This window comes from Phalaenopsis equestris, unplaced genomic scaffold, assembly GCF_001263595.1.
Source record: "Phalaenopsis equestris unplaced genomic scaffold, ASM126359v1 Scaffold001221, whole genome shotgun sequence".
Classification (NCBI taxonomy): domain Eukaryota; kingdom Viridiplantae; phylum Streptophyta; class Magnoliopsida; order Asparagales; family Orchidaceae; genus Phalaenopsis; species Phalaenopsis equestris.
The window spans coordinates 368,212-392,171 of NW_018165660.1; the positions used below are offsets into that span (position 1 = coordinate 368,212).

Consider the following 23,960-nt stretch of genomic DNA (forward strand, 5'->3'; position numbering starts at 1 on the left):
TCTATAAAATATGCTAAGGTAGCTTTGATGAGGAAGAACCAAAACAATGAGATGTATTTGATTTCAATTCAATTGTTAATCATAATTATAAAAGTTAATTACCAATTATTAATTTTGGTTTCTAGCTAAGCTGTAAATGTGGTACAAAATCTCACCTAGAGCTGCAAAAGGGACATTCATTTTGTTGCTCCTGATTTCAATTTTTCCTTCTTTCATTCTTTATCTCTATTCCGGGGAAAAAATTTGCGTGTGATAGACGTACGCAGCGCTTCGTACGATATTGAGATTATACCGAGGGTACAAGGGGGTTACATCCGAGGTATAACCCCTTGTAACCTCCCTGTAACATTTTGTAACCTACCTGTAACCTAAAATAAGTTTCGCACTTCTGTTATTATATATTAAGAATTTATTAGTAGGTTACAGGTAAGTTACAGAAGGTTATAGGGAGGTTACAAGGGGTTATACTGTACCGCGGATATAACCCCCTTATACCCTCGGTATAACCTCAATATTGTACACAGCGCTGCGTACGTCTATCGCAAGCAAATTTTTTCCCTATTCCGGTGGCATGTGCCATCACTTGTATATCATTATGAATATTGATAATTTCTGACACATCACTTAATTAATAGATATTCTTATCACATTCCTTCAATGCATCAACTTGTTAATATATCCACGTTAAAATAAACGAATACTTTGCTAAGTTGTAATTTTATTCTTAAAATGTATGCAAATAAATGCATTTTATGTAATATATTTGAGAATAATAGTATTATTTGACTCTTAAAAGAGGAATTTTCCTTGTGAAAATACCAAAAAAAAAATTATGAAGTTTTATTTCGTGAATATAGAAATTTACAATATTTCTAAGAAGAAAATAAAGCTTCAAATATTTTTCTCTCTCACGAAGTCGAGAAAATATTACATCAGGACTCCCAACGCAGTTTGCATTCGGAGTCCAATGGTGGGGGCATGTGTCAAGTAAGCCCCATCGCATTATGCTGGCATTGGCTAGCGTTAAAAACAGTGGAGCACACTTGACACGTGACGCCCCATCATTAGATTTTAAATGCATTCAGAGTCCTGATGTTATATTTTTTCCACGAAGTCTTAGAAGAGAGGCGTCAAAAATGACTACAAGTGACTTAAGATGATTCACGACTCTGTGAGAAACAATAAAGCTTTGGATTTCATACATTACAAAAAATAAGAAATTGGAGAGCCGTATATTAAGATTTTTATACCGTTTAGGTTATATATGGAGTTCACATAGACTTAAACCTATATATATATATATATATATATATATATATATATAGTTCATTTCATCACTCAAATTTTATAACTACGGCTTATATATATGAAGTTTTGGCTTACTATAAGATGGCATGTAAATTTTGAAGTTTTGGCTATGCATGCAAATGTTCCTAAGAATTATTAGCATAGAAATGCTGCTCCTAAAGATAAAATACACACAAAATAGGTACCACCATCATTCAATGTACTAACCTTTAAAAAAAATATTGAAGCGCTAAAATAATATAAACATAAATATCAAATTTTGCATTTTACAAATGAATACATAAAAACTCATGCAATATGCAAATGCCCCTAAATTATTCTATATAAACTTATTTAGGGAGTGTAATAATACTCATCAGTGAATAATGAGGACAAAATATCTGTAACAAAAAGACATTAACAGAACAGAGCCAACCAAAAGTGGAGGAGTGGCAGGGCTTTGGAAGCCATAATGAACACTGATGTTGACCAGTAAGACAACCAGCAGGTTTTATAAAATAACCATACAAATAAAATTCGCAAACAAGCCAAACTCATTAATGGTGTAATGCATTTCAACCTTCCAATGCTCAACAATGACAGTAAAATAAAACTGGAGAATCATTCTACAACCAATTAGGCTATATTAATTTTAAGCCCTGCATCAAACAGCGTCGATTGCTAAAAGGTTGTGCCAGGCAAGCACACATGAAAAGCTATTTTTCTTTTCAGAAAAAAAGCAAAAGAATGGGCAGAGTCATAGCTCAGCAATAAGAATTCGAGTTCACCGTCTCTGAACGGGTTTATAGAGAACGACCGTAACAAACTTATTACGAATGCGGTGCGTGATTCCCAAAGCCACCACAGATCTCGGACTCTCCCTGTTCTCTATGTATAGGTGGTTTAGGATCACATTTTGAGGAGATGGGAGGCTGCCCAAACCTTCTTGGCTTGCTGGGTAGCCGAGCAATGTGTGCTGCAAGTGGGGAGGAGCGAGCGGCGGATCTCGTGCTTCGTCTTCATTCCCAGGGATGGGGTTGTTGTAGCTGGACTCGGGAGATCTTGGGACTTCAAATCCCATTACGCAAGTCCCACCATCCTGCATCACAAGCAATCGGATAAATTTTGTGTTGGGGAGTGAGAATACAAGTGGATAAATGTCAGCACATACTTGATCATGTGCATTTGAACCATCCATTGCAGAAGTATCAATGAGACATGGAAAGGGCAAATCCTGCACACATCAAGAGAAAGGAATCAAACGCAAAAATACACAGAAGTTGTTAAATGTAACGTTTTCTAGACTAGGTGACATGAAGAACATGACATATGTTAACGTGGAAGTTATATAGAGTGATTAATGGCGTATAATCTATTAAGTGCACAAGTCAAATCCATTATAACGAACCTGATCATAATCATCACCGGTAATGATTAAAAAAAAGATCTTGAAGGGTTGACGATGACTGCTAAGGTCAGGTATAAAGGAAGCTAAAAGAAACATATAATAGACTCGACAATAAAACTGAAATCATAACTTAAAAACAATTCTTCCAGAGACTGACTAATTCTTTCAATATTTCCTGCAGCAGCCATATTAGCTTCGGAATCAAGCATGGGCCCACCCCACCTGGAGGCTGTTCTCATTTTTTGGGGAAAAAGAACGAATGCACTCAATGCCTCCATGCCAAAGATTGCAAGTCTCCCATGAGCCAAGCCTTTGCCCTAGGTCTGTCTATGTGGGAATCAAATATTACGCTCATGACAATACCTCAAGCCTTCGTTACTCATTAATCGCATGTGATTCCTCTATCAGTTTGATAGGCCTTCGGACAATGCCAAAAAGTAGTTGATTCATTTGTGAATTTTGGTCTCTCAATAGACATCAGAGAACTAACAAAATTTTAAGAATGGGTACAATCACAAAAAACAAAGAGCAACTGTATATATCCACATCATCGGTCACTACCTAATAATCCAATGTCTTCACAAATGAAGATAAGAATTTCTTTAAACTTTCCTCTAAAGAAAGCAAAGGTGTCCCCTAGCCATTTCCAACAGCCCTCTACAATATTAGGCCAACTGTTGGTCAACAAGCCTCAAAGCATGATTTAAATTAGGCAACATGAGACCTACCTCAACACTTTTTTGAAATACTTATAATAAAGGCTTATGTCTCATTGGGTATTCCCTAAGACTTACGCCTCATGTAAAGTGAGGCCCGAGCGCACCTCACCTTAGTTCTAGTGAGGCAAATGCAATCAGATATAGGATTTTATTTAAAATAAAAATTAAAAAAATAGCCTTAAGAAACATTCCTGAAATATAACACAAAACTAAGGATGTAATTAAAGTCACTACTATTATTATAGTCATAATTTTAAAATCTAATAAATAGTCTAATTAATTAATATTGTGATGAACCAAGAAAGTAAACGATATGCTAATGATTTCAATGAAGGCTCATCAAGTAATGAGTGCCAAGGATTTTTTTAATTTAGAAATTCCAGCCTTAATAGCTTGTTATATTCTTACTTTGATGAAGAATAGTAAAAGAGTATAAGAGAAGCTAATTGTATCAAATATACTTTGAATTATTATATCATTAGCTTACTTTGATGTTTGTACAACTCTTCTTATTCTATGATTTAATGTTTGAATATTTAACATGTTCTTATTTTAAACAATTTATTTATTACTCTTACAATTTTAAGATGTTAACATGTTCTATTTTAGCCTATTAATAGGTTAGTATGTTAATATTGCTTTTTACTACAAACATTGACTGTAGTACAATACTTTATGCTTTACCTATTTTTTTTTTTATTTTAATGCTTATGTACCAAAATGCCTTGAGGCTTACACTTCACCAAACACAAAAAAATGCTTCAATACTTAATTATGCAATTTTAAACTTTGCCTCAGAGTTTGATCTGCCTTCAAAAAGCATTTGTCATGTTGCCCGAATGTAGAGTGACTCTTTGGGAAAAGATGTCTGTCTATTTTGAAGAGCATCGTGAAGAGAAAAATCATCCCAATATAGCCAAACATATCTAATTTTAGGTACAGACCTGGAGCTTAAATTTACCAGCCAATTATAGCCATTAAATCTAAAGATGGACAACCCTAATAGTGCACCATTCAATGTGAAAGGACTAAAGATGAACAACAACAACAACAACAACAAAGCCTTAATCCAACTACATGGCTACATGAATCCTTTTTCTCCATTGCGTCTTATTTAGTGTCATAATTTCATTTAGTTCTAATAAATTAAGATCATTTTTTATACAATATGCCCAAGACTTCCTAGATCTACCTCTGCCTTTCTTAACATAAGTTGAATCTAAAACAACTACTCTCCTAATCGGATCATCAAATGGTCGACGTTTATTGTGACCAAACCATCTAAGACGAATTTATCTAATTTTATCCGTCACAAGAGCTACATCAACCCTATCACGGATATATTCATTAAAGATGAACATTAAAGGATATTTTTAAGTCACTTTAGAACAAATTATCAACCAATAATTAGCCACACATAAAAAATTTTAATCAATCAACAATCAAAGATCGACATCATGACCCTTAGGCCAAGCCCAGCCTATGGACTAATTCAGATAATTCCATGATACATCAATTATTGTGTGAAAAATACTTGAAGGCGACACTCATGCAACATAAATTATGAACTTTAAAATGACTGAAATCTTTAAAAATTATAAGACTTGAGATCCTCCTTTGTAGTTTAACAAATATATGGAACCTTTATATTACATCGGGGGGGCCCACAACAAGCTGCATCACTTCAAGGTCATTAAACTCAAAAAATTAAAAAAATTAAAAACTTTAGATTAAATATTATGTTAATATATAATACATAATAATGCACCAAAGCATGATAAAAAAAACTCAACAAAGTCTTTCAAAATCAGCTCAACCGACTCCATCAATTTTCAAACAATGTACTTGCATTCAGCCATACTTGTTTGTTGAACATCCCCACATAATAGCAACAGGAAGACATGCACATCAATGACAGCTAATCTCAATCCATAATAGAAATACGCAAAAGCCAAGAAACCAAATGCAACACACTAACTTCTACAACGAGCCCCAAGTCTCCATGACATGAGATTCACCAAAATACTTGACCCCACATTTACACACTTTTGACCTGATCAACTTTTGGAAATTTGACAGAAGACAACCCATACTTACCAAGTGTCCGTTTGGTTTGCTAAAAATGAAATTCAATGGAAAAGGTTTGCAGAGTACTATAATTATAACGTATTTGAAATATTTTTGAGTTGTTTGGTTCACTGTAAAAATAAACGTAAAATTTTATATTTTTTTGTTTGATTTGAAGTAAATTGAAAATACTATTTTTACTTGGGCAAAGAGTGGTGCGCAGCAGCCGACTACGGGTGGCAAAAGACTGCAGCCGACAAGTGGTCGGCAGCTGACGACAGAGGCAACAGACTACGGCGGATAGCAGGCGATGGGCGGCGGTGACGACGACAGTGGCTGTGGGCAGCGACAACAACGACTGCGGGAAACGAAGGCGGCGGAGGCGACTGCACAGGCGACGAAGGCGGCGGAGGGGGGTGGCAGTTGGCAATGACGAAGGCGGACGAAGGCGACGGAACCCGATGCGGCGGCGGAGGAGGGCGAAGGCGGCCGGCCAAGGCGGGGGCTAGCGAAGGCAGCGACATGCAACGACGGACGGAGAACGACTGACAGTGTACGACGGCAGCGGTGGGCTGTAGCGGCGAGCTAGCAGCAAGCTGTGGGGGCTTGCCTATAACATTTTACATGAATGTTGTAATTCAAATTCAGCCAAATCGGCTGAATTATAAATTCATACAAAATGAACTACCTAAACCCTAAACAGTGTAAACTTCAAATTCATTACTCAAATCCCTGTAAAAGAATTACAGTACACCACTAATTTAATCAACCAAACAGTCCCTAAGTACTGCATAAAAAATTTAGCTTTTCAACCCTCTGTCACTTATAAAGTAGCACACTAGGTCAACTCTGAAAAACAATATAATAGGATCTTAATCAGGTTATAAACTTCTACCACTAATACAAAACACAATAAAATTCCTTAATCAAAGGTATTCTCAACTCCATATCCACGATGTAATTAATGATCCATATCTAACCACTGAAAATTATTATCCAAGCCCATAATAAAATGATAGAATGCATTCAAAAATATGCTAGGAACCTTTTGTTCACAATTGATAAATAATGTTGATATACTGGACCAACAATATAAACTCAAGGAAACTAAATAATGGGGCTTAACTGGGCTAGCAAACATCCTCATGTAACCCCACACTATAAACTAACTCTCAACAACCAATCAAGCGCACATAAAATGTCCTCAATAAAAAGTGTTCTCGGCAACATATCCAAAATATAATTATTGATTTGTAGCAAACCACTTAACTTTATTGCATAAGCCCATAACGAGATGCTTGAATAGATTCAAAAAGGTTTTACACCTCTTTTATTCATTTGTAGCCAGCCTCCAACTTTATTGCATAAGCCCATAACGAGAGGCTTGAATAGATTCAAAAAGTTTCACATCTCTTTCATTCACCATTGATCAATCAATCAATTAAAGATACCCGAAGCATTATTTCAAGTTGTATAAATAAATTCAAGATACCCGAAGCATTATATCAAGTACTAGATGACTTTACTAGTTGCTTTCACCTGCTGAAAAGAATATGTTCTGCCTTATTTTTATGTTCCTTCTCTGGATGGTGACCGTGTGATGATTAAACTCCTATTATATGCAAGAACAGCACAACAGCGACTGTAAGCAGTGAATTTGCAAGCAGGGATAACAAAAGATTCAACTGAAAAAACTGAACAGCAGCAGCAATAAAACCTATTTATAAACAATTAGAAAAAAGAGAAAAATTCTTATCCAATCATAAATAAACAAATTAATTACTTCAAACTTAAGATAATTTAACAGCAAGTACCTTAATATTAATTTAAATTCACTTAATCTACTATAATTTGGAATTTCATCCAATGATCCATCTTCTAATCCTTGGTCTCCCTTACACGAGTTTTGATCAACGATCTAATCACAGTTACAACCCGAGTTTTGATCAACGATCTAATCACAGTTACAACCCCTGAGGAAACCCTCGTTGATCTCAATGGTAAGTTCTATGACTACTATTATCCAAATTTTTCATTAAAAAAATCGACAATTAAAACTTCAACAAACATCATTACTTCAATTTTCCCTAAAATTAAAACCTAAATGGTGACAATAGCTTCATCCTAAGGACTTCTATAAGGTAGACAATCAAATTGACAGCCCTTACAAGATTTGATCACTGGATTACTTCATCATTAGGGGTTTGCAATCACATAAAACCTTATAACTACAATTTCTTAAAATAAACCTCAATTCAATTTTGATAAGCAATCCAAGAAAAAATATGGAATATAATTCTCAATCCGCATGAGAGAATGCCAAGCTACTCTGCATCCGGTCCATACTTCCATAAATCCAAAAAGGTCCAAAAGAAGTATAACCAACTATAAGTACGCACGAGAACCTCTGAAGTCCACACCACTATAAATTTCTTTGTTTAAAAAGAGCTGCACGACCAATTAAGATGCAATAATGACAAACATTTCAAATTTTCAAAAAGGTAAGAGTAATAAGGTGTAGCTTCTGTCTCAAAAGTGAAGTTCCAAAATAGTTACAAGCACACTACGAGATCTTAGAGCTTGATCATAAGCAAAGACTTAAATCACCAAAGCTGTAAAATTTTCAATTTTGTCATTAATCCTAAAAGTTAAAATTCTATGGCATGAAATCAAGATTGGACTCCACCAAACTTTCCAACATAACAGCCTTCGTTTCACATAAAAAGGTTTTAACCTAGTATTAGACATGATCCTATTGCAGGATTTATCATCTAGTCAACTATGTTTCATTACAGTTTATCTTTCTACATTTATTTTCTTCTGTGTTTGTGTTTGTGTTTGTGCTTGGGGCGAGGGTTCTCAAGTCCCTCAAGGAAACTTTTCTTTGGTTATTTTAGGAGCATATTACTAATGATAAATTGTACAAAGATTGGGGGTGAACAAACATTTTGTTTTACCCTTTTCCCCCTCATCATCATCATTATCATTATCCCGACTATTCAATGTCAGTTTTATGTATCCTCACTTTCATTAATTATGTGTGATGATTGAAGTACTAAACATATTCCTCACAAATTAGTTTGAGCAACTTCTATCCATGCAAGCCTACCAAGTTTCCTTCCTCATAATCCTTCATTACAAATTTTGTCTAGCCATCTCATAAGTAGATTTATTTTTTTTAAAGTAAATGCCTAAACAACATAAATCTAATTTTAGATATTGTGAGCTCCAACCATTCGGCCAATAAAATGATTCCTTAATTTATCCTTCCAAATTTTATCATGCCTTCATCTTAACTTTTTAATTTGTTGCAATCAAATTAATATTCTCACACCCAATTGCGAAAAATGCCTCAATACCCAATTGCGCAATTTTAAATATTGATCTTCACTTCAGATACATCTAACTTAAATCAAAGACTCCAAACTTTTTATTACCTTCCTAGGATATTCTCATTTCTTATTATTTAGTATCAATTCTACCATGTAAAACAACCAAAATCTTTTTTCTTTTTTTTGCCTTGGCCAATAGGTATTTCAAGTGTAGACCTTTGCTATAAACATTGTAAGTCTCAAATAATATTTAACTTACATCACTTTAAAATAATATTTTTTTTCTTTGATAAGCATTCGTACTTTCTCAATGGTCCACACAATCTGTCTGCTAACATTAAAAAAAATGTTTGAAGACACTCCAAAATTGTTTATAGAAATCTGCTTAATCAAACAAGCAATCAAGTCTTGCATTGGCTTTTGGCTGAACAAAAGAATTCCAATTTGCCTTTTTGATAAACAAACTTAAAATATTAATAACATTTTCATACACTAACACATTATCATCGAGTAATTATTTATTTTGAATTGTTTTATAAAATTTAGTTATACATCCATGAGTAGAATTTTTTATTAAGTGGTCAAACTCTCTCATGGTTTTTACAGAATGACATTAATTTCCTTCTCATTCAAATGAAATTTATTTGACAATTGATAAGTTTGCACTTGAATGTAATTAAGCGCATTTTAATCTCGTAAATCATTAATTAAATGAAGTAAAACTCTCATTAAATTTTTATCTCGTCTTGCCAGCCATGGATCCTCCAAGAACCAGTCTAACTAGAACATCTATTGTCAAGGCCATTTAAGTCAGCCAAATATATATAAGTCAGCCAAATATATATAACTAGAACATCTATTGTCAAGGCCATTTAAGTCAGCCAAATATATATATTTTCTTCCTTGAGTTTACACTACAAAAAACCAACCAACTCTTATCAAGATTTTCTTTTTATAATAGCTTCTTATTCAACTTGAGGGGCTAAATACTGATCAAATTTATAATACCATCATAAATTATCTTAATGGAAACCATCCTTATCAGCAATCCTACTTATCTCAACAAAATTATAGTTCAACTATTTATTCACTAGTACTTAACTCCATTTTTTTTGTCAATCTTTCCAACATACAATAAATTGCAAACTTCTGCAATCTCCATAAATTATTCATCTTTTTCATTGAATTTCTTGTAAACAAGCAAATATTTATTCTCCAATTGTTCCATCAACCTCTTATGTTCTCATTCAATATCCCCAAATTCTATTAGTTCTAAAAGTTCACCCGTGATATTTTTTTACCATAATTGTGTAAGCTTATAACTCATCTCTTGCATGTGACATCTTAGCGAACCCTAGCCTACTTTTCATACAATCAATATTTTGTGTTGCGCCACTCCAATGGGGCAGCCCTAACTCTCCTCAAACTTGGATGCAACAATAAGATGAAATGTTTCTGCTATATCCTATTGGCATGTCCACCGAAAACCCAAAGCTTGAAATAATCAAGCAAGATTTCATATCAACAAAATTATGAAATCTATCTTCCCTTAGCAACTACATCACAGCTATTTTCATTGTCTTCATGGAAACGCTAGACTATGGAATCAACTGCTTTACTTACAAAAGTAAGCCAAATCTTCATTTTGATATTTGGATGAGGTCAAAAAAAGCTTTATATCAACAAAAGTTGCATCTTCAAAATCCACTAGTTCCCCAAAGATCAAAATAGTTATCTCTTGGTGTAGTTGAAGAAACTGCCTTTGAGTCATGAGTACTTGCACAGCTTCAAATGTATTTAACCAAAGCATCCACACAAATATTTACTATGAAAAATCACATGTTAACAAGTAGCTTTTGTAGGCTAAAGAGTTCCTAGCATATTGAAATCAAGCAGTGAAATTAGGAATATGGAAGTTTGCATTGACTTTCACTTCATCATGACCTTGGATAATGAACCAAACTCTTATGCTTTAACAAAATTCCATGATAATTGAACCCGAGCACAGCGCAAAAAATGAGATTTTTAACATCTTTGTACCGACGAATGCAAGTATAGTTCCTAATTTTTGAAGCCTCTTGGCACAGTAGTAAACGAGGTCGAAATTTGTACTATGCTGAACTTGAAGATATTAACTTGCTAGTCTTCAAATCATATGCAAAAATATTAGATGAGTTCATCAAATTTTTTCATTTAAATGCATTAACAAATGTGTAAATCTAAAACTATTTCATGGAAATTTTAGAGATTTGCACTGTTAACTTTAGCATTCATTGCAATCACCATCCATTAAATAAAATTAATACCTAAGGATTCCAAAGAGAAACGCAGACCCAAGCTATTCCCCTTTGATATTCTTCAACTCCAATTGCTCTCCTCAGCAAAATTTTATAAATCACCTTGAGAGAGGATAACAAATGTCAATAATGCAGAATAGAGCATGTTATGGCACAATGCAGCATGCAATCCTCAATCACATTTTCATGTTGTGGTGCAGAAGTTAAAAATTAAGCAAAGCCATTTGTGTTATGCAAGTATATCTTCCATAATGCATGCAAAATTTAATTTAGATACTGTAGAGTTACGAATTAAAGTTTATAATAATTATTATTTAGTTTTTTATTTCTATTGGATGATTTAGGGTTTCACTCAATACCGCTCAAATCTGGGGCATCTTGTGCAATGAAATGCAAGATGCAAGTTTCGTCTCAGCCTAGCCCCTCTACACTTCAATGCACATATTTTTTTAATATTTTGAGCCGTATTTGAAATGGTATGCTGCACATATGTTATGCGCTATGGCTCCACAACAACCTCTATTCTATTTTGCAATGTTCGCCTTTGACAAGAATGAAGACTAACTTCTCTTAAAAATGGCAATCATTGAGGAATAGTACAAAATATTAGTAAATGTCCACTAATATCAAAGATTTAAATTTGTTCATATAAACTTGATTAAACTAAATTAGGAAATGAGCATTACATTGAAGTAGCAGGAAACTTTGTACGATAATCTCCAATTTACAAGAATTTAAACTAGTAGGTTTTTTTAATATATTCAAAGGTTAAAAGCTTAATTTGATCAATTAAAAGAAATGTAAAATAGCTAATAAAGTAATAACATCAAAGCTCATTCATACAATGGCCTATATAAGACATACAAAGCTAAAGACTCGCTATCTTCTCTTATCATGAAAGTATTTAGATTCATGATAGATCAAGCGCCATATGCACGACTATCATATAATTACTTCAAAATGGCCAGGGGATAAGGGTTGAAAGTTTATAGTGATTTAGTAGTTTGAAATAATTACTATTTCACCTCCATTCGAAAACTGAAAATTAACATCCCCCATGATTCCAAACCACTGGGCCCAGATGATGATTATGAATGAAATTTCTTTCAATGCCCATAAAAAAAATTTAAAGTTGATGTATCAATACTTCTTTGAACTATGACCAATATTTTCAAAGGCATCATGCATGCTTAAGATAATATGGCTACCAAACAAGAAGCACATGGTCCTATCATAAGCAATAGCGAGTGTTGTACCATAAATAGTTATAACTTCTATATTTATTCACTTTTAAAGAATATTTTTAACAATATAAAATTTTAATCATTGTATTTAATTATATTGAAAAAATAATGACATCTCAAATTTTAATACCTTCCGAGATTGAAACACTTGCTAAACAAACTGCTTTAAGCAAGTGCAATTAAATTACTCAAGCAAAAATGAGTATACCAAGGAATCAATAGGAATCATCTAATCTTCAATGCTATTGTTTCCTTTATTATAAGTGTTTTCTTTACAAGCCTTGGATTTGTAAATCTGAATATCCTGTTCTACTATATTAGACGAGTCCCTTCATCTTAAATATTATAATTCTAAAAATAAGTTCTTACACCTAATATTCATTAGCTTATTTCTAATAATGCTCATTTGAAACCTCCCATGTTAAATCATAGAAAAAAAACTAACTTAACTTCAACATTTCAAGTATTAGCACCCATCTCTTAAAACACTGTAAGACACTCAACATTGCCCAGCACCCTAAAGCATGGCACTCAATAGGAATTCTTTAAAAATCATACTACCTAAGAAATAGAAAAGTGAAATGACTTCATCATGCATTACCACAACAGCCAAGCAGAGTAACCAACTCGCCTTTTAACAAAACATTTGAAATCTTTTTAAGGATGAAATGCATTACTTTTTTAGAACTTTATATAAAATAAAATAAAAGCATCAAAATGTGATTTATCTTGGATCGTTGCTTCCAAATGAAGGTGAATGTGGTTATGGTACCCAAAAGAGAGAGAGAGAGAGAGAGGGGTGGGGGGATTGAATTGGGTGTGTTTTAAAAATTTTCAATTTGAGCCTCTTTTAAAATTTAATTTTATTTTTTGTAGAAAACTTAGTTATGTTGATTAATTCTAAAGAACTTTAAGAGCAACAACCACAACAAAAACAAAACACACAAAAAAGAAAACACAAAGAAAACTTCTACGTGGTTCAGCCCTATGCCTATGTCCACGCCTAACCACCTCAACAAGGATCCTCCACTAAAACAAAATTGTGCTCTTTTGGGTTGGACAAAAACCTTTAAAAGAACACACTCTGCACTACATTTTTTCTCCGAATAAGTACTACAAACCAAAGCACTTTCTTCCAACAGACAAGTACTCCAAACATACCAAACCATGTACATTTCACAAGCTAAATACAAACCCTTACAACTCAAGACAAAAGGAAAAGAAAGGTTCAAGGGCTTTGCACTCACAAAAAGAATCACCCCTTAACCAAAGGACCCCCCCCCCCCCCACCACATCAAGGGCTTTGCACTCACAAAAAGAATCACCCCTTAACCAAAGGACCCCCCCCCACCCACAAAAAAAAAACAAATCAAGTCAATAAAAAATATCACAAAAATAAATTTCTCGTAATTTAAAAAAAAAATGCTAGAGATATGAAATGATAATAGCAAATTATTTTAGCAACATATTGCAATAGGTATTTGTAAGCACGGATTGATATTAAAATCATTAAATTAGATCAGAACAAATTGAACCTAACAAAAAATCTGAAAAAGAAATATTGTGAATATTAGGATATTAAAAATATCTTCAACTTAAAGATTTCAAGAAGATAAGCTTTTAAAAATAAGCCCATAAAAATTATAAAAACTTAGAAGACAAGTTGTGGAATACTCTCCCTTAGAAGAACATTAGTTAGAGTAGAACTTAAGTCATCATCATCTTCTTCTCAAAAAAAAGAGCTAGGGTTTCTCCACATAACACAAAGATATGCAAGTGCATAGAGCAAGAGAGGACTTGAAGAATTTGGGAACTCAAAGAGCTATGAGAATTTCAGCCAAATATATGGACTTCAAGCAACCCTAAATTTCATATTTCAAGTGATTTTATAAGCTCTTTGATGATGAAAATTGGGGGAATTTATTTTAGAAAGATTTCAAATTTAAGATTTAAATTTTAGAGGAAAATTAAATAATGAATTAAATTAAACAAATTAATCAAAACTTCAAAAAATAATTTCAGCCCATCTGGCCAATCATATGATTTGTTATAATTAATTAAGACTCCTTAATTCAATTTGAAGTATTACATAGTTAAGTTTTACCAATTTTGGATTTATTTTAAACAATAGATTAATAATCAAATCCAATTTCCATGGTTTAAGGAGTGGGGACGGCCAAACATTTCCAAGTTTAGATCAAATGATTCAATTGAATTAATTATGAATAGATTGCTGGAGATGTTACTTAAATTATTAATCAATTAATTGATTTAATTAAGGTTATTAAACAAGGATAAGGATTTATTAATTAAATCAATTGGTTGTATTTATTAAACTAGTTTTGAAATCAAGAATTACTAAATTAACTTTCTCATAATTTTAATAAAATATTTCTTGATAATTTGAATTTCAAATTTTATATAATAATTTATGACATGATTTAAATAATTTTAAACTGATTTGAATTAATTTTGGGATAATGATTATATTTATCTTTTTGGGAGAGAGAGAATGATAAAAATAATAATTCATTAAATATTCTCACTAAAATTTGTATAATTAATTTTGATACTTCAAATTATCATATTCATCATTTTGATTCAAGTTATTTCAAAATTTTTGATCATTTCATTATTGTTAAGTTGATATTATCAATTTGATAATGTAGGAAAGAGAAAAATAATTAGGATAATTCAAAATAATAATATAGATGGTTTACAAATTTTAGATCAAATTATGAACCAATTTCTATATTATTAATACTGTGATATTATTGGATTATAATGAACTCAATTTGAGGTTTAGGTGAGTGGTTTAAGAATGATTGCAAATGAAATACTCAACTTCTCTAACATGATATTTATTTGATTTTCATGTATTTTAGTTTTTACTTGAAAAACAGATGTCATGCAACATGCTATGATATGATCATAGAAGTATTGTCAGCAGTTATTTTAATATTATTTTTTAACAAGATTTGTTCAAATATCTAACTACTCAGCTCCATTCCTAGTCCAACTCACCGAGCTGACTGAACTGAGCTGAGCTTGATGCATCACTTGAAATATCTATATTAAATCATTAATACTCTCCACACATATGTTGGTTATCATCAAAACTCATGAACCTAGGGCTCGTAGGGGTCAACAGAACAAAATTGTGAAAATTTTTCATTACACGTCAATTAGTATACTTAAAATGAAATTATAAGACCAAAATTAAAGTTTTTAATAGCACACCATCTCAAAATTTGTAACTTAATGGAAAGTCTTCGATTGTTTATTCTCAACATTAGACATACTTTTAATGGTTTTTCTCCAATTAATCAAATCATAGATGACCGCATGTCTATTTTCCTCCTCATTAAATCTGATAATAAAAAGAGCATATATCATACATTAGAGTAGAGTTTCATCCTGGAAACATAAAGCATTTGGTGTAATAATATGGTCAAAAGGACAGCTAATTTACTAAATTCAACTTGAAGAACTACGTTAGCCAATGAAGTTTTTTAGTTAGTTGAGCAGGAAGAGCTACTGCACGAATGTGCAAAATATCCACTATTGTTTGGTTCTCTGAGTTGATATCGATAGGATAGTGAACCATTCAAAGTACAAAAGTCTAATCAACACAAAAATCTTAAAATTTTAGACTGCAACTCAAATGTAAAAAAAAGCATGTGAGTGCTCATAGAAAGAGATATAAGACAAGAAGAACGAGAAGCGAGTAGGGAGGAAATTTGAAGCTGTGTAGGACTAAGAGGAGGTTCATCAAGTATGAATCTTACTTTCCAGTTGCATTGGGACAGAAACAGAATTTAAAAAGGAGAAGGGCAGAGGTCATGGGTGAACAGAAATTCAGATCCGTTCAGACGAAGGATGGCAGAAAGAGGAGCTAGGGGTCAGGCAAACATGGTAAAGCGGACTGAACAACGCGAATAAATTAAGAGTCCAAAGGGAACTAAATCTATGACGTTCTCTCCGGAGAGAAACAGCACAGGACCGACGAATGAAGAAGGAACGTGAATAAGGAGAGGAAGGAGAAATAAATGGCAAAAGGCAGAAGAATGAAGAAAGAATGTGAGTATGGATGAGCAAGGGGTAAAGACCGATCTCATAACTAAGACCCAAGAAAACATCACCAAGAAAAAAATAATACAATGTATAACAAATCAGAATGTCAGTCTCCGTCAGCAGGGAATCGGAGCCATTGTGAAAAAGTAATGGGAAGACAGAAAGTGAGATGATGCGTGGAAAGACCACCCGTTCGCTGGTGAAAAATGATGATGGCGGAAATCAAACTCCAAAAGCAGCGCCATCTTCGCCACAGTAAAAGATAGAGACGACGGATCAAGGACAAAAAGAAGAATGAGATCGATGGAGAGTGAAAGTCATGGAGAAAGTGACAAATGTAGAAAGGAAGAACAGATTACTTGCCTTTTTAAGTAAATTTCGGTGATGACGGCTGATAATCGCTGACTTGTAAGCAGAAGATGAAGGCGTATCTCGTAGATAAACCAACCACGCCGGCGGTAAACCGCAAGAAAAATGATTACAGGGCGGCGATCTCAACGACGATGAAGAAAAGAAAATAGAACTGTCTGAAACCCTAACACGATGGTGCAAGATGGAAGGTGGAAAGCGTTCTATAATAAATAAAAATAAAAAACATATATATATAATAATAATGATACTAATAAAATTAATTTTGGGCTTCCCTATTTGATATTTTACTTTGTCCAATATATAATTTTTTTTTCATAGAAATAGCTTTATTCGGTTCCTTATGCATTCCATCGAAAAAATAATTACAAAAAAAGAAAAAAAAGACCTAACTAAAACCCTCCTAAAAATTAATTAGGTCCTCGTCCAATTACCTTAATCATACTAAGCTCGTTAATATTAATATATAACCAAAATGTTATGAAATACAGGCAATTCATGCAAGAATATATGTCGATAAAAAAGTATTCGGATTCGAGTTCATCTATCAATCCCAGAAAAAATCAATTAACATTCCAAATTGGGAAAAGTTGAAGCTTATTGTTTTAAGTATAATCTGAAGTGTTTAAGATTCAGTGATTTTAAAGTTATTAAAAAAAATTAGGGTAAGAGTAAAGCCGAAGTGAAAGAGGGAGAAAGTTGTGAGGTTTTCTATCAATTGTAAAGTTCTTCTCTCAATTGAATTTTTAAAAATCTAAGGGTCAGTTTGGGGCAGTTGTAGTTGTTTAATGAGGCAATTGTGAAGTTGTTGAAAAGAAAGCTGATGTTTAAAAAATTGTGATGGCTATTATAAACTAAAAAAAAGTCAGACCGTAAATTTCTAACAGTCACCTCAGACAGTGAGGTCTGGTGAGAAAATATTGAGAACACGAGCAAAACGTAAATTTGTCAAACAGAAAAGACTGTGGTGCGACACCGCACCAAACACACCTAAGGTCAACTATGTGATAAATTTTATGAGTGACAATCAGGAACAACTCTCATCCTTATCTCCTTCTAGGCGTCTAAGAGGGTGTGGAAAACAAAAAAAGTGCAGTCTCCTAAATCAAGTAATTTTCCTAGGATTTAGTATTTTCCTTTACGATTGCACTAACCTAGAAGCAATATTCATATTCTCCCAATTTAGTGTGAGAAAATCTAATTATTCCACTTGCCTGCTCTCGCAAAAATATATCAAAATAAATTTTAACTGACCAATTGGTTAGAATGATAGTAAATAAAAAGTAGAAGGTTAACATATCACCACTACGAAACTCTTGTTAAATCGCAATATAACAGTTAAATGCAAAATATCAAAATTACCAATCAAAAAGAAAAAGAAGAAACGACTCACAGGTCATGCTTTGAAACAACAAAACAAACACTTTATTCATTAAAGCAAATAAAAATACAAAGAGTTTGGAATGAAGCACCTCATAGAAAACACCGAGGAGATGCTACACTAACATTCTTTCCTCCTCCACAAGTTTCACTGATTACACAAGTAATTTAAACCAAAATTAATCACACACTCTCCTCATAAAAATCTCATCACACTTAGACAAGTATTTGAGACTCTGCACAGTGATTGAATACCTCCCTTAATGATTTGCCAAAGGAAATATATTCTCCCTTCGCGAAACAATGGAATTGAACCTTCAAAACCATCAAAATGAGTGTCCTCATGCTAAAATGTTCGAATATGGTACATGGGCACTAGACTGTAGCACATAGGCGCTGTAGGGCTAGTGCCCTTTTCCCCAACTCTATGTATGCCACGCCACTTTAGGCGCCTAGTTGCTGGTATGTGGCACCCAGGCATTGGACTATGATGCTTGGGCACATGATGCTTGGGCACCACGAAACTGACTGCCCATTTTTCACCTCTTTGTCTTGAGCCAGTTGAAAAGGATGGCATTGGGAGCTTGGGCATTGCTTGGTTGGCTCTTGGATGTTACTCCTATGCTTAGCCCCAAATTCTATCATTTGATCTCTCATCAATCTTCTTACCTAAATGCTGCAAAAATTTGACACAAACGCCTTCCAAAAGTATAAAATTAAAATAAAAATAGACTAAAACACATTAAAGATCATATTTCAAATATACATCAAATCCCTCCAAATTTACAAGTTATTTCTCCTCAAGTAATCTCATATCTAAAGGTAGACTCAATCAAACAATTTTATTGCTTATTGTTTAGGTATTTATTATTCTTCAATAATATCATAAAATTTCTTATAAACATATGCAAATATTATTAAAGAATTGGATTTTTATTAGCTCACAATAGTTTGGCATTTATTCAATTATCTATTTCCCTAGCATAATGAATCTTAGAACACTTAATTATGTTTGACTCAAATAAATTCATTAATCGAAGATAAATTTAAGTCATAAATTTATCAATCAAATTACTCCAAACTTCATTAATCTTCTCTTGAATATAATATCCAAGAGTTTCATTAAGAAAGCTTTTAACTTTTATAAAACCATAAAAGAATGGACACCAACCTTTGATTTTTTTATACTTAACCTCAAGCTTCTTCTCAAAGTTTCTATAATTTTTCTATTGTTAAATATCTTAGTCTTTTAAAATTTATCTTTTTAGTTTTTACATTTTCTTTTTTTCTCTAAAAATTATTATATCTAATTAAGTAAGTATTTTATTCATTTTGAATATCTAATCTGTCCTCAATTTATAAGTCTTAATTACTTAATGTATATTAAAATTTATTGCAATTTAATTAAAAATTAAGTTTAAGTTAGAGTAATTGAGTTCAAAATTGTGAACTTAAATATCTTTGATTAATTTATTGTATTTATAATCTCTCTTTCTTAAGTTTCAAGGATTTTTTATGCTAATTGCAAAAAATAATTAAAAAATGATGTTAAATTACTTAAATTAATTTTAGCTCTAATTTTAAAAGAATATGCACATCTTTTCCAAGTTATTATATAAATATTATTAAATTTCAATATATCTTACTATGATTTACTATTATAAGGTAAAGTCTAAACTTTAGGCATCCAAATTATTTTTAGGCAATTAAGCATGGACATTTTTCGCCCCAAACTTATTTTTTATTCTAAATATTCCGTTAAGGAATATCAACAACTGAAAAAAGGAATATCATGTATAAAAAAAGAGTTTTCATAACTATAATCAAATATAAAAGTTAAAATTTTCATATTACATGACAATATAACATAAAATAATTTGCACATTAATTGCAGCAAGTTATTACTAAAATAAACAAAAAATTAAATAAAGTTTAGAAAAACACATAAAAATTACAACACTACTAATCACATAAGTCTACATAAAGTGCATGTTATAACAATAGAACACAAATAGAACTCTACATTAGTGCATACCTTATATACAAATCTTTAATTCAAAACAAATAGAATAATATTCCTAAAAAACTGCAATCCATAAATCAATACAACCACATCATAAAACTAAAACACAATAATCAACAGAATTAAGTTGAGTCCAAACAGATCCATAAAATTAAATCTAATCCTCATCGTCATTCTCCTCCATTGGTTGGGTGGCATCATCATAAAGTTGAAAAGGTAGAGGAATAGGAAGCACTAAATGATCCAACTTCTTAGTCCACTGATTGCTCTAATATATATCATACTGAGCAACATGATACAAATCAAATCATGATATATCTCATACTAAGCAACATGATACCTTATAATCGAGAAATTAACTCAACCACATAATAAAAATAAAATACAACAATCAACATAACCAAGTCATGTTGAAAAGATCCATAAAATCAAATCTAATCCTCATCATCCTCATCCTCCACAGGTGGGTGTTATTGTCATAAAGCTAAGAAGATGGAGGAGTAGAAAACATTATGGGGTCTAAACCCACATTCCATTAATGCGCTAATACATCTCATACTGAGCAACATATTACTAACTCTGATACTCATATTGGTGTCTATGTTGCACTACATAGTTTTGTAAGAGCGCTAGGTGAGATCATGTATGTCTCACTATATAATAGGCGAGCCCTATGAAAGAGTTTTGATATACTTTGTGATAACAGTGATCGAGCAAAATGACAGGTTTGAGAAGAAGTAGGACGAGAAGAGCTCTCATTATGCACATGGATAGATGTTTTCACGTAAGAAAATATGATTAATTTGTTCATAGGGTTAGTGGAATGAATCTGCTCCTCCCAGCTCTCCAATTTATCTCTAGCTTTGATACATAAAGCATAAATAACAAAATGATTTCTGATGCAATGTACATTTGCATTATTTATTACTTGATTTACTGTGTTTTTTCACTATTTATCATGATTTTACACTTGCGAAAGATTCTCTTTGATATTTCACAGATTACAGAGGTTGCATGCACTATAGGGAGATAAAATATGAAAATGGCTAAGGAGCTTGACCGACATAACCACACCAAAATGCAGTGAAATTATGTAAGGACTGTTGTTGTTCTGACATAATTACTCTGACCTACAACGTGGTCATTCGGCTGTAGTGTGGCTATACCATGTCGCAATGTAGTCATGTTGTGGCTCAAACATGTTCAATTTGGAAAGCTTTTTTATGACAATTTTGGTAAGAATTATGTAATGAGATATTATGGGATGATTATGACACACTTGGACATGGTAGAGGCTACTTCATTTCACGTTTTAGTAACTCTTTGTCAACCCTATGTTTTCTCAAATGAATTTCCTTAGAAAAGATTCCTAAGGTTGTTTCATGTGAGTTTGGCGAGGTTGTGAGGAGAGTAAGTGAAATCATATGAGGAAGATCGACGAAAAGTTTGGATTGAATGGAATGAGTTACAATGTATTGCAAGGACTGATTGACTCGAGTTTGTGCTCTCTGCACTTCTTGAATTTTTTTCTTTTTATGTCAACAATAATATTTTTTGTAAATTTTTTTTCTCATGCATGCTGGTTAATCTCATTTTAATTCTCTTATGATGTAAGGTATGTGGTCTTCTAGATATTTCCCTACATTTTTTTTCGTTCTTGGATTTTATATTTTGATGTTTTAACTTTCTTATCTTAATTTACTTTGATTTTGACCTGATATAAAGTTACAATCTTTTATGATATAGGAGTTCTAATAATTATCAAGAAGAACAAGTACATTGACATACAATAACCTGGTGGAATAGACATTATCATTATAAAATTACAACATAGTTTAAGGACTAGAGGTTTCTTGGGAAACGCTGCATGGTTAAGTTTCTTTAATGGTAATATCATTTTCAACTCTTCTTACATCTTAGACATAGGCTAAGAAAGATATGTCTTTAATTGTCAACAATAGAATAAATTTCATAGGAAAAATTCAAGAAACTACTAGATCGATGCCACAAGTGTATGAATCATTCAACCCTAAAAAACTTCACAAAATTTGGTTTCATTTTCTCCTCTCTATATTAAGATATTAAAATATTTCATATCTACAAATTGAACCTTAGAACTAGATTTAGAGGTTCAGAAAACTAAAACTTCAGTTTTTATATTATTTAGATAACTTTCCTCATGGGATAGATGCACAAACTCATAATTTATACATTACTTGATCGATACGTATACTTGACAACGACTTTATATATGCTTAAAAATACAAGAATTTGACACCACTATTAGAAGATTTAAATCCCCAGCAACAACGCCAAAAATTTGATGCTACTTTTAATATACAAGAATTTATGAACCCATATTTATATATTTATAATGATTTTGTAAAGTCACAATTTCAAACGCAAGTATACGTATCGCTCAAGTAATACAGGGCTCTACTGGAGTCTCATTTATCAATCTCACAGGGAAGCGAGGTAAGAGGTCCTTAGTCTAATTCTAATCTACTACTATCAGTCCTTAGCTTGGAATGTCGATTAAAATGATGTTTTATCTAGCAACTACTCCTAAATGCAAGTGTTAATTGTAAAGATAGTAACTATAACTAAATGTAAATATTAATTCTAAAGATACCCCTTTTTGGATGATTTGGTTTGGAGAATTTTGAGATATTAAAAACTATTCTTATGTAATGAATTGGATAATGTAAAGGAAGGAGATACGTTAAATATTGTATGTGCCAAATAGGAGAAATCCTATTCTTTACCCTTTGGTCCAGGCATAAAGAACATTGACTAATCCTATGCTTGTTTACTGAATCTGTGGCTAGGCTGGGAGGATACCGGCTCTCACTTCGGAGCTCCCACGTTCCCCTCGCCTGAGGGCTAACATCTTCGCTTCAGTACTCAAACAATAGGATCAAATTGGGGATTTTAGTCTGTCACCCTAAAATCTCCAATTCTACGCCCATCAAAGTATATTTTCCTATTTATTTGCATTCAACTCCCATGAACTTAACCATCCATGAAATCTAAATGTGGTTCTACTTTGTTGAGAATTACACCACCCTTTCGGATCAATGAAATTACAATTAAACATGAATTCTACTCATTACAAAAGAAAAGTAAAATGAAAACAATGACATAATCTTCTCATGTCATTATTTCCAAACAAGAAGAGAGAGTAAGAGAAACACATCACAAAGCATGAAGAAAACACAACGGAAAATTTCATTTCATCAAAGCAAATCCACTAGATAAGTGTTAACAAAATCATAAGATAATGAAGAACATAATACTTAGCTTTTTTCCTTTGAAAGAAAGAAGAAAATATCTCCCATAAAGTCTCCCGGGATCCATGCAATGCTAGAACATCTCCTTACAAATTCTCTCAAAATCTCCTCTCCAATCTCTCCAAAAGGGTAGAAATCTACATTTCTACTCCTATTCTAAAATCCTTAAACTTTCTCCACACTCTTCCTAACATTCCTCTCACAAAAATCCCCCTTTTTCTAACCTAAATTCATTCTTTTAAAGTGTAGGGATGAAGTTTGAAGAGTTGCCACAAGAACCCTTTCAAAAAGCATCCAAATACGTTGAATTTCATCCCATAGCCGTCCCGGGCGCCGTCGGCGGGCTCGAGGGTGCCGTCGGTGAGCTTTTCTTTCATTTTTCGGTCTTCTCGGGTAAATCTCGCTGTCGGCGCCGTTTTTGGGCCGGCGGCGGGCCGTCTCGTCGGGCCCCTCGGCGGGCGGACTGCGCA

The 23,960-nt window shown here is 32.8% G+C and overlaps 2 protein-coding genes across 2 annotated transcripts; both read right to left on the reverse strand.

Moving 5' to 3' along the window:
• Positions 1-1,819: 1,819 nt before the first annotated feature.
• Positions 1,820-17,015, reverse strand: LOC110033559 (SNF1-related protein kinase regulatory subunit beta-3). Its single transcript, XM_020737583.1, has 3 exons — positions 16,792-17,015; positions 2,459-2,521; positions 1,820-2,386 (listed from the first exon to the last, which is right to left on the reverse strand). The coding sequence occupies exons 2-3, from the start codon at positions 2,483-2,485 to the stop codon at positions 2,072-2,074; spliced, it is 342 nt and encodes a 113-aa protein (XP_020593242.1). The 5' UTR covers positions 2,486-2,521; positions 16,792-17,015; the 3' UTR covers positions 1,820-2,071.
• Positions 5,712-9,618, reverse strand: LOC110033550 (leucine-rich repeat extensin-like protein 3). The gene is made up of 2 exons (XM_020737572.1): positions 9,564-9,618; positions 5,712-6,091 (listed from the first exon to the last, which is right to left on the reverse strand). Exons 1-2 carry the CDS (start codon positions 9,616-9,618, stop codon positions 5,712-5,714), a joined length of 435 nt encoding a protein of 144 aa, XP_020593231.1.
• Positions 17,016-23,960: the final 6,945 nt, after the last annotated feature.